General features: G+C 39.2%; 1 protein-coding gene across 1 annotated transcript in view; it reads left to right on the top strand.

The window, feature by feature from the left end:
* LOC128663753 (A.superbus venom factor 1) overlaps window positions 1–16,183 on the top strand; it is a 489,422-nt gene extending 473,239 nt beyond the window's left edge. The window contains exons 37-41 of the mRNA XM_053718238.1: window positions 880–969; window positions 13,477–13,563; window positions 13,760–13,843; window positions 13,956–14,091; window positions 15,936–16,183. Of these exons, the coding sequence (XP_053574213.1) occupies window positions 880–969; window positions 13,477–13,563; window positions 13,760–13,843; window positions 13,956–14,091; window positions 15,936–16,077 (539 nt within the window). The 3' untranslated portion in view covers window positions 16,078–16,183. The remainder of the gene's footprint in view (window positions 1–879; window positions 970–13,476; window positions 13,564–13,759; window positions 13,844–13,955; window positions 14,092–15,935) is intronic.
* The last annotated feature ends 1,344 nt before the right edge of the window (window positions 16,184–17,527 follow it).

Raw genomic sequence — 17,527 nt, 5'->3', positions numbered from 1 at the left:
AATTGTATTTAATTCATTTAATTTATTTAATTATAGTATAGTGTTAGGTGTAATTGTAACTTAGGTTAGGATTTATTTTACAGGTAATGTTGTATTTATTTTAGCTAGGTAGTTATTAAATAGTTAATAACTATTTGTTAACTATTGTACCTAGTTAAGATAAATACAAACTTGCCTGTGAAATAAAATTAAATCCTAAAATAGCTACAATGTAACTATTAGTTATATTGTAGCTATATTAGGGTTTATTTTATAGGTAAGTATTTAGTTTTAAATAGGAATAATTTATTTATTTATAGCAATTTTATTTATATTTATTAAAAATAGATTTAAGTTTTATGTTAGGGTTAGGGTTAGACTTAGGTTTAGGGGTTAATACTGTCGGCATTCAGCAATGTCTGGCAGACATGATACGCAGTCGGCATTCAGCAATGTCTGGTGGACATGATATGCTACGGCGTATCATGTACGCCAGACATTGATAAATCAGCCCTAATGACTTAACAACTACTCTGAATTTCAAATAAGCAGTAGATTATTTTTCTGACAAATGTTTTTCTTCTCCCATTTTCCCGCCCCCTGTATCATGTGACAAACATTAGCCAATCACAGACTAGTATACGTATACCCTGTAAGATTGTGCACATGCTCAGTAGGAGCTTGTTTCCCAGAAAGTGTGTATATAACAAGATTGTGCAAAATGTAATGGAAGTAAATTGGAAAGTGTCTTAAAACTGCATGTTCTTTCTGTATCATAAAAGTTTATTTTGTCTTGAGTGTCCCTTTTATTATTATAAAGAGCATTTGCACTGTTTAAATCTCACTACAAATCATTCTGTATTTTATCAAATATTTTATAACTTTTCCTTTCCTTAACAGAAAACCGCTGCACTAAATTCTATCATGTGGATACACATAACGCTTTACTGAGCACGATATGCAACAATGATGTGTGTCGTTGTATCGAGGGTAAGATGCAGGGCAAGGAATAAATTACAAGGAATAATTTGTTGCTCTACTGATTTAAGCCATTTGCCTAAGAGTAATCTAAGACAGACAAAGAGCAGATAAAGAGATCATTGTTATTAGTGAGTTGATTAAAAAGAAACCCTGCTAGAAAGGGGGTAAGACATAGAGCAAGATTTATCAAGCAATTTCTACTATTTTTGGGCCTACAAATGCACACACAATCTCATCCTCATATTTATCAATCTTAAATGTGACTACAAATTTTGTAGATCAGTTAATTCATACCTGGTGCATCGCGTTCGACTAGGCACATTGCAGAGATAGGCACAAACGAAGGCTGTGGCGGACATTTTCCAAAGTAAAGACCTTAGTGAAGGACACCAAGGTACATTTCAAATTAAAAACATTAAAAAACACTCTCTTTACCGAGAGGGTAGTGGATGCATGGTGGAATAGCCATCCAGCAGAAGTGGTAGAAAAGGGCAGTACATGAAAAGTTTCTTTATAATCTCTCTCTCACTGGATATCCCCAACTGCAGCATACCAATGTAGAGCATGGGCAGCACTTTTCATGTACTGCCCATCAGCATGCAGAAATAAAACATGTATCTGTGGTGAAGCAGGACTTAATTTCACCTGTGTACAAGCAGGGCAGAATTGATACCAGCTCTCCTAGATCTATTCCCTGCAGAAAGCCTGCTTTAACCCTTCACTCTCCCCTGGGTGGTCTCAGCATGCAGACTAGACTTGTGCAGCTTTGAAAAATTTGTTTCGGTTCGGATCGATTCGGATTGATTTAAATTTCAGTTCGGATCTATTCGAATTCGGAAAAATTCGAATGAATTCGTTTCGGATTCATTCGGATTCGGAAAAAATTTGGTTCGATTCGATTCTGTTCGAATCGATTCGGAAATTCGGAATTTCGGTAAGTGTTAGGTGGGATGTGCTGTGTATTACACTAGTATTATGTACTGTATATTAGGTTTAACCCATAGCAGAGTGATAAAACCTAATATACTGTACAATACTAGTGTAATACACGGCCATCCGAATCTACCGAATACATCCGAATCGATTTGGATGTATTCGAATCGATTCGGATGTATTCGATTTGATTCGGATTTATTCGGTAGATTCGGCAGTATTTTAATTCGGAAATTCGAATCAATCCGAATCTCCGAATTTTCTGAATTTCCGAATCGATCCGAAATGAATCGCACATGTCTAATGCAGACCCCCTTGCTGCTAACACATTCACTGGGGTCCCAGTACAAACAGAACAGCAGCCTCTTTAAACTGGCTGCTCTGACTTCCATCATTCTGCAAAACGGCCGGTGGACACTGCAAGAGCCTGTCACGGACACCAGTGTCTGTGTACGGACACCTTGCCTATCCCTGGCACATTGGTGCAGCCAAAAGGGGTTAAATTAGATCTTTTTAGTCACAATTTCAATAGTTTGACTGTTATATTTGACTGGTAGTGTATTTATTATTTTTTTGCGCTCAACGTGTTCTTCACACTCTCCTTCTTCTATGCCCAAGAAAGTTCTCCATAGATACTGTGGAGAACAGCAGTTGAAATTATTTAACCCCTTAATGACAACTGACGTACCAGGTACGTCATGCAAAAACTAACTGTTAATGACAATAGACGTACCTGGTACGTCAGTTGTCTAACAGAGTGCTGGAAGTGATCACAATCGCTTCCAGCAGCTCTGAGGGTATTGCAGTGATGCCTCGATATGGAGGCATCCTGCAATACCCCTTTACAACCCTCCGATGCAGAGAGAGCCACTCTGTGGCCCTCTCTGCACCGGTAGCGATGGTGCCGATGGTGCCTTTGTCCGATGGGAGGAGGGAGCGTGTGTGCGCGCGTGCACGATGCGCGCACATGCACGGGCGCGCGCGTGCACGTGGGTGCGCGCGTGCACGTGCGCACATTAGCCACACTGACACCAATGAAGGAAGGAAGGGGAAAAAAAGTTAATTTTTAATTTTTACATATAAAAGGATCTGGGAGGGGGAGGGGGTGGGGGTATTGTGGGGGGGCTGCTACACTACAGAAATAATTAAAAATACAAATAAAAGTTATAAATAAAATTAAAATAGTTTGGTTTGTGGGGCCAAACTGGGTACTGGCAGACAGCTGCCAGTACCCAAGATGGCGGTAATTAGGTAGGGGAGAGGGTTAGAGAGCTGGAGGGGGGATCAGGGAGGTTGGTGCTAAGGCAGGGGTCCATCACAACTAAAATATTTTATAATTTTTATTTAAAAAAAAAAAAAAACTCTTTTATTTAGTACTGGCAGACTTTCTGCCAGTACTTAAGATGGCGGTAACAATTGTGGGGTGGGGGAGGGAAGAGAGCTGTTTGGGAGGGATCAGGGGGTGGGATGTGTCAGGTGGGAGGCTGATCTCTAAAATTAACCCTGCAAGCTCCCTACAAGCTACCTAATTTAACCCCTTCACTGCTGGGCATAATTCACGTGTGGTGTGCAGCAGCATTTAGCGGCCTTCTAATTACCAAAAAGCAACGCCAAAGCCATATAAGTCTGCTATTTCTGAACAAAGGGGATCCCAGAGAAGCATTTACAACCATTTGTGCCATAATTGCAGAAGCTGTTTGTAAATAATTTCAGTGGGAAACCTAAAGTTTGTGACAAAATTTGTGAAAAAGTTAACTTTTTTTTTTTTTTTTATCGCATTTGGCGGTGAAATGGTGGCATGAAATATACCAAAATGGGCCTAGATCAATACTTTGGGATGTCTTCTAAAACAAAATATATACATGTCAAGGGATATTCAGGTATTCCTGACAGATATCAGGGTTCCAAAGTAACTAGCGCTAATTTTGAAAAAAAGTGGTTTGGAAATAGCAAAGTGCTACTTGTATTTATTGCCCCATAAATTGCAAAAAAAGCAAAGAACATGTAAACATTGGGTATTTCTAAACTCAGGACAAAATTTATAAACTATTTAGCATGGGTGTTTTTTGGTGATTGTAGATGTGTAACAGATTTTGGGGGTCAAAGTTAGAAAAAGTGTGTTTTTTTCCATTTTTTCCTCATATTTTATCATATTTTTTTAGTAAATTATAAGATATGATGAAAATAATGGTATCTTTAGAAAGTCCATTTAATGACGAGAAAAACGGTATATAATATGTGTGGGTACAGTAAACGAGTAAGAGGAAAATTACAGCTAAACGCAAGCACTGCAGAAATGTAAAAATAGCCTTTGTCATTAAGGGTAAGAAAATTGAAAAATGGTCCGGTCATTAAGGGGTTAACAATGAGTTTGTGATGCCTGCACATTATGGTATACTTTCTGATTTTGGCTGGTATTTCTATTTCTCGGTGAGTGGAAAGGCCTGAGATTTAAGAGGATGTGCCAATATAAGTATTTATATACTGTCAGCATGAACAACTTATATGACCTATGTATCATATATTTGAGGTATAGATATGTATTTTACTGTTAAATGTATTTTTGATGTTTTTTTTGTGTGCCACTTTTTTGTCTCGCGTAACAGTTAACCAGAGCTCTTAATTAGGTAACAGTTAACCAGAGCTAACCTAACGTGCGTTAAATTCATTTGCACTCAGGTGAAATGTTACATATAAAATAGTAATTAAAATTAATACAAAGTTTACAAGTTATTAAGCATACTGTAAAAAATATAAATATATTCTATGGATTATATAAAATATTTTACAGTATGTTTAATCCTTTTTTTAATATCTTATCCTATACTATAAAAGGACAGATTAGGCAAGGTAGTACTGGCACTTGGAAGCCTAAGGGTTAGTGAGTATTGATTTAATAAATTATAATAAAAAATAAATCTTAAATATTCTCAATATTTTTATATAAATAAGGACCTTTTGATGGTTATGTCAAGGAAAAAATGATTCATAAAGTGATTATGAGTATTGATTAGATCAATATAAAGTACATTAATATATTCTCAGAGGACCCTTTTTAGGTTCGGTATAGGAGATAATGAGTTAATAAATATAAGTTTTACTGGGATAATTCAATATAGCTATAAGCTCATGTGTATTAATCAGTTGTGTGGATCGGTATAACACTTATATGATAAATTCTTAGATGACTAAAGCACCCTATCACTCTAGACTAGCTCGATAGAAGAAGGTTGCAAAAGTGTAGGAAAATAGGGTTATTCTTAAACGTATACCGATTTATATAACAGACATTCAGGCCCATTTATCAAGCTCCGTACGGAGCTTGAAGGGCCGTGTTTCTGGCGAGAATTCGAATACGATCGGGTTGATTGACAGCTCCCTGCTGGCGGCCGATTGGCCGCGAGTCAGCAGGGGGCGGCGTTGCACCAGCAGCTCTTGTGAGCTGCTGGTGCAATGTTAAATGCGGAGAGCGTATTGCTCTCCGCATTTAGCGAGGTCTTGCGGACCTGATCCGCAGTGTCGGATCAGCTCCGCAAGCCCTTTGATAAATGGGCCTGTGTAAGTGATTGATAAATAACATTTATTATACAAAAAGTCTACACAAACATTTATAAAATATACATATACAGTTGCTTATAAAAATGGAAATGGGGTAAAACTAAAATTGGACGTCCAATAGTTCAAAAATAGAGTACTAAAATTCAGATTAGAAATAACATATAAATAACCTGCTGAAATGCAGTATAGGCATAGAGCACGCAAATAAGAAGTTTTTAGGCGGTACCTTAAAAGTTTTTAATGCCTCTCTCTACGTCTAGAGGGAGGATATTAATGTGCCACAGTGTTGATTTGAATGGATCCGGTTCTCATTAAATTGAGCTTGGAATATCACGCTGTCACTGTACTGATACTTTGCAGCTGTAAAATAATACAGTGAACCTGACGGATTTACAGACACTCAACCCGGATTGATCATAAAGAGGGATATAACCGGTAGAAACCAGCCCATCCTAAAGTTGGACACAGCCTATGAAAACTTGCTACCAGGCAAAAAGAGCCAACTACTATAAAACTTGACGTTAGGACTTACGTCACAAGAAGAAGACAGGGGCTCACCACTAAGAACCGCCCTCTGCTACATACAACAGGTGGATCAGATCTGCAACGCCGGAATACAACATAGGCGTGATTTCAGAATACAGACCGCATTACCGGAGCAGTAACACCCCGAAGACTACCTGGGCCCAGGAAAATATTCAGAGACTTTGAATCCGCAAAGTATCAGTACAGTGACAGCGTGATATTCCAAGCACAATTTAATGAGAACCGGATCCATTCGAATCAACACTGTGGCACATTAATATCCTCTCTCTAGACGTAGAGAGAGGCTTTAAAAACTTTTAAGGTACCGCCTAAAAACTTCTTATTTGCGTGCTCTATGCCTATACTGCATTTCAGCAGGTTATTTATATGTGATTTCTAATCTGAATTTTAGTACTCTATTTTTGAACTATTGGACGTCCAATTTTAGTTTTACCCCATTTCCATTTTTATAAGCAACTGTATATGTATATTTTATAAATGTTTGTGTAGACTTTTTGTATAATAAATGTTATTTATCAATCACTTACAGTCTGTTATATAGATTGGTATACGTTTAAGATTAACCCTATTTTCCTACACTTTTGCAACCTGCTTATATCGAGCTAGTCTCAAGTGATAGGGAGCTTTAGTCAGCTAAGAATTTAACATATAAGTGTTATACCGATCCACACAACTGATTAATACACATGAGCTTATAGCTATATTGAACTATCCCAGTACAACTTATATTTATTAACTCATTATCTCCTATACCGAACCTAAAAAGGGTCCTCTGAGAATATATTAATGTACTTTATATTGATCTAATCAATACTCATAATCACTTTATGAATCATATTTTCCTTGACATAACCATCAAAAGGTCCTTATTTATATAAAAATATTGAGAATATTTAAGATTTATTTTTTATTATAATTTATTAAATCAATACTCACTAACCCTTAGGCTTCCAAGTGCCAGTACTACCTTGCCTAATCTGTCCTCACTAACCCCTGGATCTTTTTATGAGGAATCCTTTTCGTACTTGGCATATAAGGGGTCCTTAGCGCCACTTCTTTCCCTACTTCCCTATACTATAAAACGCCAAGTGTGTTTGTCCGAAGCTGTCATGCGCAGTAGAGACTGCACGTAAGGACCAACACACCTGGCCTTCTACTCTGCAGACTCAGAGTGAGTAGTGACGGGCCACCAGGCGTGACGTGGGCGTGGCTGGGCATGGGTGGGACATGGGCGGGGCCGGGCATGACATGGACAGGCAGGCGGACATGGGTGTGGAGTGGACAGGGCTGGGCGGAGCCGGGTGTGGCATGGGCGGGCCATGCGAGGCTATGCAGAGAGCTCAAAAGAGGGGGATAGACTCAGAGTGAGTAGAGAGCAAACGATAGGGAGAGAGACAGCAAAAAAGAGGGGATAGGGAGAGCAAAAGAAAGGGGAGAGAGAGAGCAAGAGGGGAGATAAAGAGAGGGAGAGAGACAGCAAATGAGAGGGGGTAGGGAGAGCAAAAGAAAGGGGAGAGAGACATCAAGAGGGGAGATAAAGAGAGGGAGAGAGACAGCAAAAGAGGGGGAGGGAGGGCAAAAAAAATTGGAAAAGAGAGAGAGATCCAAAGAGGGTAGATAGAGAGAGCAAAAGAGAGGGAGAGACAACAAAAGAGAGGGGGGGAGAGCAAAAGAAAGGGGAGAGAGAGATCAAAAGAGGGGAGATAGAGAGAGAAAAAGAGAGGGAGAGAGACAGCAAAAGAGAGGGGGGAAAGAGCAAAATAAAGGAGAGAGAGAGACCGCAAAAGAGAGGAGGGAAAGAGAGTTAAAAAAAGGAGAGAGAGAGCAAAAGAGAGGGGGGATAGAGAGAGAAAAAGAGAGGGGGGAGAGAGAGCAAAAGAGGGGGGATAGAGAGAGCAAAAGGGAGGGGGGAGAGAGAGCAAAAGAGAGGGGGAGAGAGAGAGCAAAAGAGGGGGGATAGAGAAAGCAAAAGAGGGGGATAGTGAGAGCAAAAGGGAGGGGGAGAGAGAGAGCAAAAGAGTGGGGGGGTGAGAGAGAGCAAAATAGGGGGGATAGAGAAAGCAAAAGAGGGGGGATAGAGAGAGCAAAAGAGAGCCAGAGAGAGAGAGCAAAAGAGAGGGAGAGAGAGAGCAAAAGAAATGGGGAGAGAGAGCAAAAGAGGGGGGAGAGCGCAAAGAGAGGGGGAGAGAGAGTGCAAAAGAGGGAGGAAAAGAGAGAGGGAGAGAGAGAGCAAAAGAGAGGGGAGAGAGAGAGCAGAAGAGAGGGGGGATAGAGAGAGCAAGGGGTGGAACCGCTGTACTGCAAAAATTGACCCATGTACACGGCTTTAGGACTAGTATGTAATATTTCAATAGTGTGCCTTAAAAGGATATTAAACACTTTGAGATGGTAATATAAAATGATAAATTGTATATATAAAAATACCTCTGTAATATACTTTCATTATTTATTTTTTCCCCTTTTCCTGTAATTCCATTATGAAATTGTATTTCAGTTCCTGTTAGAAATGGAAGAACAGAACACTGTTATATTCCACACATTCATTGACTGCACCCTCTAGTGACCTATTTATAACTGTCCCTAATTGGCTACAGCAGAGAAGGTAACCTAAGTTACAACATGACAGCTCCCATTGTTTTAAAGGCACTAAAACTTTACACTTATTCTGCCAATATTTAAACATCTAATGAACTTTAAAAACTATATCTACATGTTATTCTCGGACACATCAGACATTCTCATAGGCTTTGTTAAACTAGGCCTAGATTTAGAGTTCGGCGGTAGCCGTCAAAACCAGCGTTAGAGGCTCCTAACGCTGGTTTTGGCCGCCCGCTGGTATTTGGAGTCAGTGATTAAAGGGTCTAACGCTCACTTTACAGCCGCGACTTTTCCATACCGCAGATCCCCCTACGCCATTTGCGTAGCCTATCTTTTCAATGGGATCTTTCTAACGCTGGTATTTAGAGTCGTTTCTGCAGTGAGCGTTAGAGCTCTAACGACAAGATTCCAGCCGCCTGAAAAAAGCAGGAGTTAAGAGCTTTCTGGCTAACGCCGGTTTATAAAGCTCTTAACTACTGTACCCTAAAGTACACTAACACCCATAAACTACCTATGTACCCCTAAACCGAGGTCCCCCCACATCGCCGCCACTCGATTAAAATTTTTAACCCCTAATCTGCCGACCGCCACCTACGTTATACTTATGTACCCCTAATCTGCTGCCCCTAACCCCGCCGACCCCTATATTATATTTATTAACCCCTAACTTGCCCCCCACAACGTCGCCGCAAGCTACTTAAAATAATTAACCCCTAATCTTCCGACCGCAAATCGCCGCCACCTACGTTATCCCTATGTACCCCTAATCTTCTGCCCCTAACATCGCCGACCCCTATGTTATATTTATTAACCCCTAATCTGCCCCCCACAACGTCGCCGACACCTACCTACACTTATTAACCCCTAATCTGCCGAGCGGACCTGAGCGCTACTATAATAAAGTTATTAACCCCTAATCCGCCTCACTAACCCTATCATAAATAGTATTAACCCCTAATCTGCCCTCCCTAACATCGCCGACACCTACCTTCAATTATTAACCCCTAATCTGCCGACCGGAGCTCACCGCTATTCTAATAAATGTATTAACCCCTAAAGCTAAGTCTAACCCTAACACTAACACCCCCCTAAGTTAAATATAATTTTTATCTAACGAAATAAATTAACTCTTATTAAATAAATGATTCCTATTTAAAGCTAAATACTTACCTGTAAAATAAATCCTAATATAGCTACAATATAAATTACATTTATATTATAGCTATTTTAGGATTAATATTTATTTTACAGGTAACTTTGTATTTATTTTAACCAGGTACAATAGCTATTAAATAGTTAAGAACTATTTAATAGTTACCTAGTTAAAATAATTACAAATTTACCTGTAAAATAAATCCTAACCTAAGATATAATTAAACCTAACACTACCCTATCAATAAAATAATTAAATAAACTACCTACAATTACCTACAATTAACCTAACACTACACTATCAATAAATTAATTAAACACAATTGCTACAAATAAATACAATTAAATAAACTATCTAAAGTACAAAAAATAAAAAAGAACTAAGTTACAGAAAATAAAAAAATATTTACAAACATAAGAAAAATATTACAACAATTTTAAACTAATTACACCTACTCTAAGCCCCCTAATAAAATAACAAAGACCCCCAAAATAAAAAATTCCCTACCCTATTCTAAAATACAAAAATTACAAGCTCTTTTACCTTACCAGCCCTGAACAGGGCCCTTTGCGGGGCATGCCCCAAGAATTTCAGCTCTTTTGCCTGTAAAAAAAACCATACAATACCCCCCCCCCCCAACATTACAACCCACCACCCACATACCCCTAATCTAACCCAAACCCCCTTAAATAAACCTAACACTAATCCCCTGAAGATCTTCCTACCTTGTCTTCACCATCCAGGTATCACCGATCCGTCCTGGCTCCAAGATCTTCATCCAACCCAAGCGGGGGTTGGCGATCCATAATCCGGTGCTCCAAAGTCTTCCTCCTATCCGGCAAGAAGAGGACATCCGGACCGGCAAACATCTTCTCCAAGCGGCATCTTCTATGTTCTTCCATCCGATGACGACCGGCTCCATCTTGAAGACCTCCAGCGCGGATCCATCCTCTTCTTCCGACGACTAGACGACGAATGACGGTTCCTTTAAGGGACGTCATCCAAGATGGCGTCCCTCGAATTCCGATTGGATGATAGGATTCTATCAGCCAATCGGAATTAAGGTAGGAATTTTCTGATTGGCTGATGGAATCAGCCAATCAGAATCAAGTTCAATCCGATTGGCTGATCCAATCAGCCAATCAGATTGAGCTCGCATTCTATTGGCTGTTCCGATCAGCCAATAGAATGCGAGCTCAATCTGATTGGCTGATTGGATCAGCCAATCGGATTGAACTTGATTCTGATTGGCTGATTCCATCAGCCAATCAGAATATTCCTACCTTAATTCCGATTGGCTGATAGAATCCTATCATCCAATCGGAATTCGAGGGACGCCATCTTGGATGACGTCCCTTAAAGGAACCGTCATTCGTCGTCTAGTCGTCGGAAGAAGAGGATGGATCCGCGCTGGAGGTCTTCAAGATGGAGCCGGTCGTCATCGGATGGAAGAACATAGAAGATGCCGCTTGGAGAAGATGTTTGCCGGTCCGGATGTCCTCTTCTTGCCGGATAGGAGGAAGACTTTGGAGCACCGGATTATGGATCGCCAACCCCCGCTTGGGTTGGATGAAGATCTTGGAGCCAGGACGGATCGGTGATACCTGGATGGTGAAGACAAGGTAGGAAGATCTTCAGGGGATTAGTGTTAGGTTTATTTAAGGGGGTTTGGGTTAGATTAGGGGTATGTGGGTGGTGGGTTGTAATGTTGGGGGGGGGGGTATTGTATGGTTTTTTTTACAGGCAAAAGAGCTGAAATTCTTGGGGCATGCCCCGCAAAGGGCCCTGTTCAGGGCTGGTAAGGTAAAAGAGCTTGTAATTTTTGTATTTTAGAATAGGGTAGGGAATTTTTTATTTTGGGGGTCTTTGTTATTTTATTAGGGGGCTTAGAGTAGGTGTAATTAGTTTAAAATTGTAATATTTTTCTTATGTTTGTAAATATTTTTTTATTTTCTGTAACTTAGTTCTTTTTTATTTTTTGTACTTTAGATAGTTTATTTAATTGTATTTATTTGTAGCAATTGTGTTTAATTAATTTATTGATAGTGTAGTGTTAGGTTAATTGTAGGTAATTGTAGGTAGTTTATTTAATTATTTTATTGATAGGGTAGTGTTAGGTTTAATTATATCTTAGGTTAGGATTTATTTTACAGGTAAATTTGTAATTATTTTAACTAGGTAACTATTAAATAGTTCTTAACTATTTAATAGCTATTGTACCTGGTTAAAATAAATACAAAGTTACCTGTAAAATAAATATTAATCCTAAAATAGCTATAATATAAATGTAATTTATATTGTAGCTATATTAGGATTTATTTTACAGGTAAGTATTTAGCTTTAAATAGGAATCATTTATTTAATAAGAGTTAATTTATTTCGTTAGATTTAAATTATATTTAACTTAGGGGGGTGTTAGTGTTAGGGTTAGACTTAGCTTTAGGGGTTAATACATTTATTAGAATAGCGGTGAGCTCCGGTCGGCAGATTAGGGGTTAATAATTGAAGGTAGGTGTCGGCGATGTTAGGGAGGGCAGATTAGGGGTTAATACTATTTATGATAGGGTTAGTGAGGCGGATTAGGGGTTAATAACTTTATTATAGTAGCGCTCAGGTCCGCTCGGCAGATTAGGGGTTAATAAGTGTAGGTAGGTGTCGGCGACGTTGTGGGGTGCAGATTAGGGGTTAATAAATATAACATAGGGGTCGGCGATGTTAGGGCAGCAGATTAGGGGTACATAGGGATAACGTAGGTGGCGGCGGTTTACGGAGCGGCAGATTAGGGGTTAAAAGTGTAATGCAGGGGTCAGCGATAGCGGGGGCGGCAGATTAGGGGTTAATAAGTGTAAGGCTAGGGGTGTTTAGACTCGGGGTACATGTTAGAGTGTTAGGTGCAGACGTAGGAAGTGTTTCCCCATTGGAAACAATGGGGCTGCGTTAGGAGCTGAACGCTGCTTTTTTGCAGGTGTTAGGTTTTTTTTCAGCTCAAACAGCCCCATTGTTTCCTATGGGAGAATCGTGCACGAGCACGTTTTTGAGGCCGGCCGCGTCCGTAAGCAACTCTGGTATCGAGAGTTGTATTTGCGGTAAAAATGCTCTACGCTCCTTTTTTGGAGCCTAACGCAGCATTTGTTTGAACTCTCGATATCAGAGTTAAATTTATGGTGCGGCCAGAAAAAAACCCGCGGAGCGTTAACAGCCCTTTTACCGCCAAACTCCAAATCTAGCCGCTAGTGTTTTCTAAGGCTTTTTTATTTTATTTTTAATTTTAGTGGAGTCCCAGTTTTCAAAATCACAGTGTTTCCACTTGAAGTAATAAAGTTGTATTTATCAAAGAAAATCCTTTTTTCCTTTTGTTATTTCTTGATGAATGCACAAAACAGAGGCTACTCCTCTCTCATTTCACAAAAGGGTATTGGAGATCCTAGATGTACAATACAGAGGGCGCTTTTTGTGCATATCGGTAATATACTGTATTTGCAAATAAATGTATTGGTAGTGCAGGGTACTCACAATATGTGGCAGCACTATTGTGCTGATAGGCGTCTCCATAACGCGCCTATCAGCACTAATAGAGTGCTGCCACATATTGTGAGTACCCTGCACTACCAATAAATTTGTTTGCAAGTATATTACCGATATGCACATGAAGTGCCCTCTGTTTTGTACATCTAGGATCTCCTTTACAGATATGAGTTTTAACATCTTATTGTCTCTTATCTTATTAGAAAACTGCTTTTTACAGCAGGGAATAGATGAAGACATCACTCTAGAACTGCGAAGAGAAAAAGCATGCCAACCTGATGTGGACTATTGTAAGAAATAATATTACAAGTACACTCTGTTAATTCAAGATTCAAGAAACACATAATACTCCATAGAGAATACATTTATATTCTACATGTTTTTTATAAATTGATCCATTTATTTTTTCTGATTTATTTACTTATGAATCACTTGAAGTTTTTCTCATAACTTATTACTATATTGATCGATTTCTTCTTTCTACAGTGTACAAAGCTACAGTTACTGCAATAGAGCCAAGCAACAACTATATTATCTATTTGATGAAGATTGATAGGGTTATTAAAGAAGGTAAATTATGTTTCACATTTTCACTCAATAATCACATATAAAGGAAAGCAGTGAGTGAAGTCATATCAAAGTCATTGAGAAAGTATTGGTCACTTCACTCTTTTATCTACAGGTACTGATAAGGGCCCTCTGGGTAATACACGCAGATTCATCATCCATACAAAATGCCAGAACACATTACAATTGAAAGTAGATAATGCATATTTAATATGGGGCGTGGCCACAGATCTTTGGTACCAAAACGCAGGGTAAGTGATGAAACTATTAAACTGTTGCTTCAGCAGTATTTTTGTGTATTTATCTCTTAGAATGTGTATTGTTTTATTGAATAAAATATACTACTATTATGAGTATCACTAACTACCAACTGACTTTATCTGTCATCTCAGCAGATTATATAAAACCCCTACAAAATCTTCTAACACTTTGACATGGGACAATCTAGTCAAAATTAAACTTTAATGATTCAGATAGGGTATGCAATTTTAAACAACTTTCCTGTTTACTGTTTTGCTTTGTTCACTTGGTATTCTTTGTTGAAAGATAACCTAGGTAGGCTCATATGCTAATATCTAAGTCCTTGAAAGCTGCCTCTTATCTCAGTCCATTCTGACAGTTTTACATAGCTAGACAGTGCTAGTTCATGTGTGCCATATAGATAATATTGTGCACACTCCCATGGCGTTAATGAGTCAGCACTGATTAACTAAAATGCAAGTCTGTCAAAAGAACTGAAATAAGGGGGAAGTCTGCAGAGCCTTAGATACAAGGTAATAACAGAGGTAAAAAGTATATTTATATAACCGTTGGTTATGCAAAACTGGGGAATGGGTAATAAAGGGATTATCTATCTTTTTAAACAATAACAATTCTGGAGTAGACTGTCCCTATAATAAGCTATTAATATACTGAATGAAATGGAGGTAATTTAAAAAACCCTACAAGGGTTACTCAATAGTGTTACCTACAGTTAAGTTATTACACCCAGTAAAACTAATCAAGAAGAAAAGAGATTTGAAAAGGAGCACAATGAAGGGTATTTAAGAAAAGTACAAAGAGAGTGGTTGAAGGGAAATAGGGAATGGGAGAAAAAGACACAGTGCAAATGATTACATCTCAGGGGCAGGCCATTACCACTACTGTGATGGTACTAGATAGAAAATCATTATGGCTGCAAGAAAAATTCCCACCTAAGTAGCCTATAAATATCTCAACAAACCCAGCATAGTCAACAGAGGTGTTTATGATCCATTATGAGAATTAATTCCCTTTTATACATATAAGGTTGCAATTCTTTTAGTACCCAAGTAACAACGGCTCTAAGCCATCGCAGAGTTTCCCACTCTGGTGCTAACGATGGCTCAGAGCCGTCGCTAGCACTCTCACACCTTAAGGGAGATCTGGGGGCTCCCACTCACTCCTACCCCGGTGATCGGGCCTGCATAGTGACAGGCATTGCCGGGGCTTCATCTTATGTGCGGTGACATCACGTACAATGACGTGATGACGTTACTGCGCAACTTTATTTATACTTAATGTTAAGTATAGGAGCAGGGGGCATGCTGCTTAGAAGCCTGTATCTAATTAGAAAGATAATTGCCTTTCCAACAGTGTCTTGGAGATCCGAAAAAAAAAACAAGAAAAAAAAAAAAAACATTTTTTTCAAAAAAATAAAAAAAAACTTAAAAAAAAGCTTAGCACCCAGGTGGAAAGTGCTTATCACTCAAAGGGTTAAAGAAAAAAAAATGGGTTTCATATCCCTTTAATCTTAGGGGCCAAATTATCAAGTTCCGAATGGAGCTTGAATCCCCTGTTTCTGCGCGAGCCTTCAGGCTCGCCGGAAACAGCAGTTATGAAGCAACAATCGGGCTGATTGACACCCCCTGCAAACATTGCACAAGCGGCACTGCACAAGCAGTACACAAGAACTGCTTGTGCAATGATAAATGCCGACAGTGTATGCTGTCGACATTTATCGATGTGCGGCGGACATTATACGCTACATCGAATCATGTCCGCTCACACTTTCATAAATCGGCCCCAAAGTAGCAGTTACAAATATCTTTTAGTTATGGCCTGCTATGTTTTACAGCTACTCTTACATCGTGGGGAAAGAGACATGGATTGAGCGGTGGCCAAGTGAAAGAGAATGTCGGACTCCTGAATACCAACAGGCCTGTGATGATATTGAAATGGTAGCTGATAACCTGGACCTGTTTGGCTGCCCCAACTGATTGGGCTTATCCTATTGTCAAATATTAAAATATCACTGTAAATTTCTTGTCATATTTTATACAACATTACAGTGTATACTTTCTGTCATCCTTTCCTGTGGTTGGAATAAATTAGATAAATAAATGTAATATATGTATATGTCTGTATATATGTATATATATATATATATATACATTTGTGTGTGTGTGTGTGTGTGTGTGTGTGTGTGTGTTGAAAGTGCATGTGTAAGAGGGTTTTAGATTAAGAGAAGTTAGTTGATAAAATAAGAAGAACATTTAAATAGGGGAGACATTTAGGGGAGAAAAAGAATCATCAAGAGAATAAAGGGTGAAATGAGTGAATGCTATGGGGCACAGAGGTAAAGGTAGAATTTGAATAGTTATATGCAGTGAAAAGTTGGCAAAGCATACAAAGAAATGGTGACAAATAATTAAGTATAGAATAAAGACAAATGAGAAACAGATATAGAGAACATGGTTGAAAGGGCATACAAATATTTCTTTCTAATGACACAATGAGTCCATGGATCATCTAATTACTATTAGGAATATCACTCCTGCCCAGCAGGAGGTGCAAAGAGCACCCCAGCAAAGCTGTTAAATATCACCTCCAACCCCAGTCATTCTCTTTGCCTATGTTAGAGCAAGTAAGTGGTAAAGTTAGGTGTTAGAAAAGATTCTTCAAGCAAGATTTTTTTTATTTTTTTTTAAGTAGTGTAAGATTGTGCTGCATTGTCCTAGGGTGTAGCCGTAGTCCATATCAGTCTCTTCAGTAGAGCAGTGGTGGCTTTCAAGCAATGGGAACTTGTGGGACATAATTCTCACTGCACCTCCTATGTAGTTAATGCTGCCCTAATACTGAAAGCCTGAGTAAGATTACTCAGTCTTTATCTCTTTTTTCCACAGGTCCATGTGAGTGAGAAGACCTCTCAAATCTAGTGAGCTGCCTTGCTGCCTGGCAGATTTATGACGTAAGTGCTGACTTTATTTTTTCTGGGAAACTCAGGACAAATTGGGCACTTTATTCACTAAGGGACACATGAATTTCTCTTATATATTTGGGGGAACATATAAAGGCAGTATTATTATGGCAGGCACTGGGGCTGAAGAGGTTAATTAAGGCTCAGTCTGATGTGGTTTCATTCCTCCCGACCGGGAGGTTAATTTTTTAGACGCCCACGATGGGCTTGGCTAACTGAGGCGGCAGTTTGCTGTTGCGTGCCATTTTTTCCCTTCACTTCCTGTGACCGGAGGGTGCAATAGGTTGTGTCAGATAGCAGTCTCAGACAGGAAAGCGCATAATAAGACTTAATGCTGCTCTTTTAGGACCGGACAGCTGTTCATTGTGCTGCAAGTCGAGTTCCGGATCTTTTACTGGGGGAATACTATCCGGTGTCAGCAGGTAGGCACCTCAGCAAAGCTAAGCTGAGGTGTAGAGGTGGTCAGTAGT

This window comes from Bombina bombina, chromosome 6 (assembly GCF_027579735.1).
Source record: "Bombina bombina isolate aBomBom1 chromosome 6, aBomBom1.pri, whole genome shotgun sequence".
In the NCBI taxonomy this organism is placed as follows: domain Eukaryota; kingdom Metazoa; phylum Chordata; class Amphibia; order Anura; family Bombinatoridae; genus Bombina; species Bombina bombina.
The sequence above is the reverse complement of the archived record's forward strand: the minus strand, read 5'-3'. Positions and strand labels throughout refer to the sequence as shown.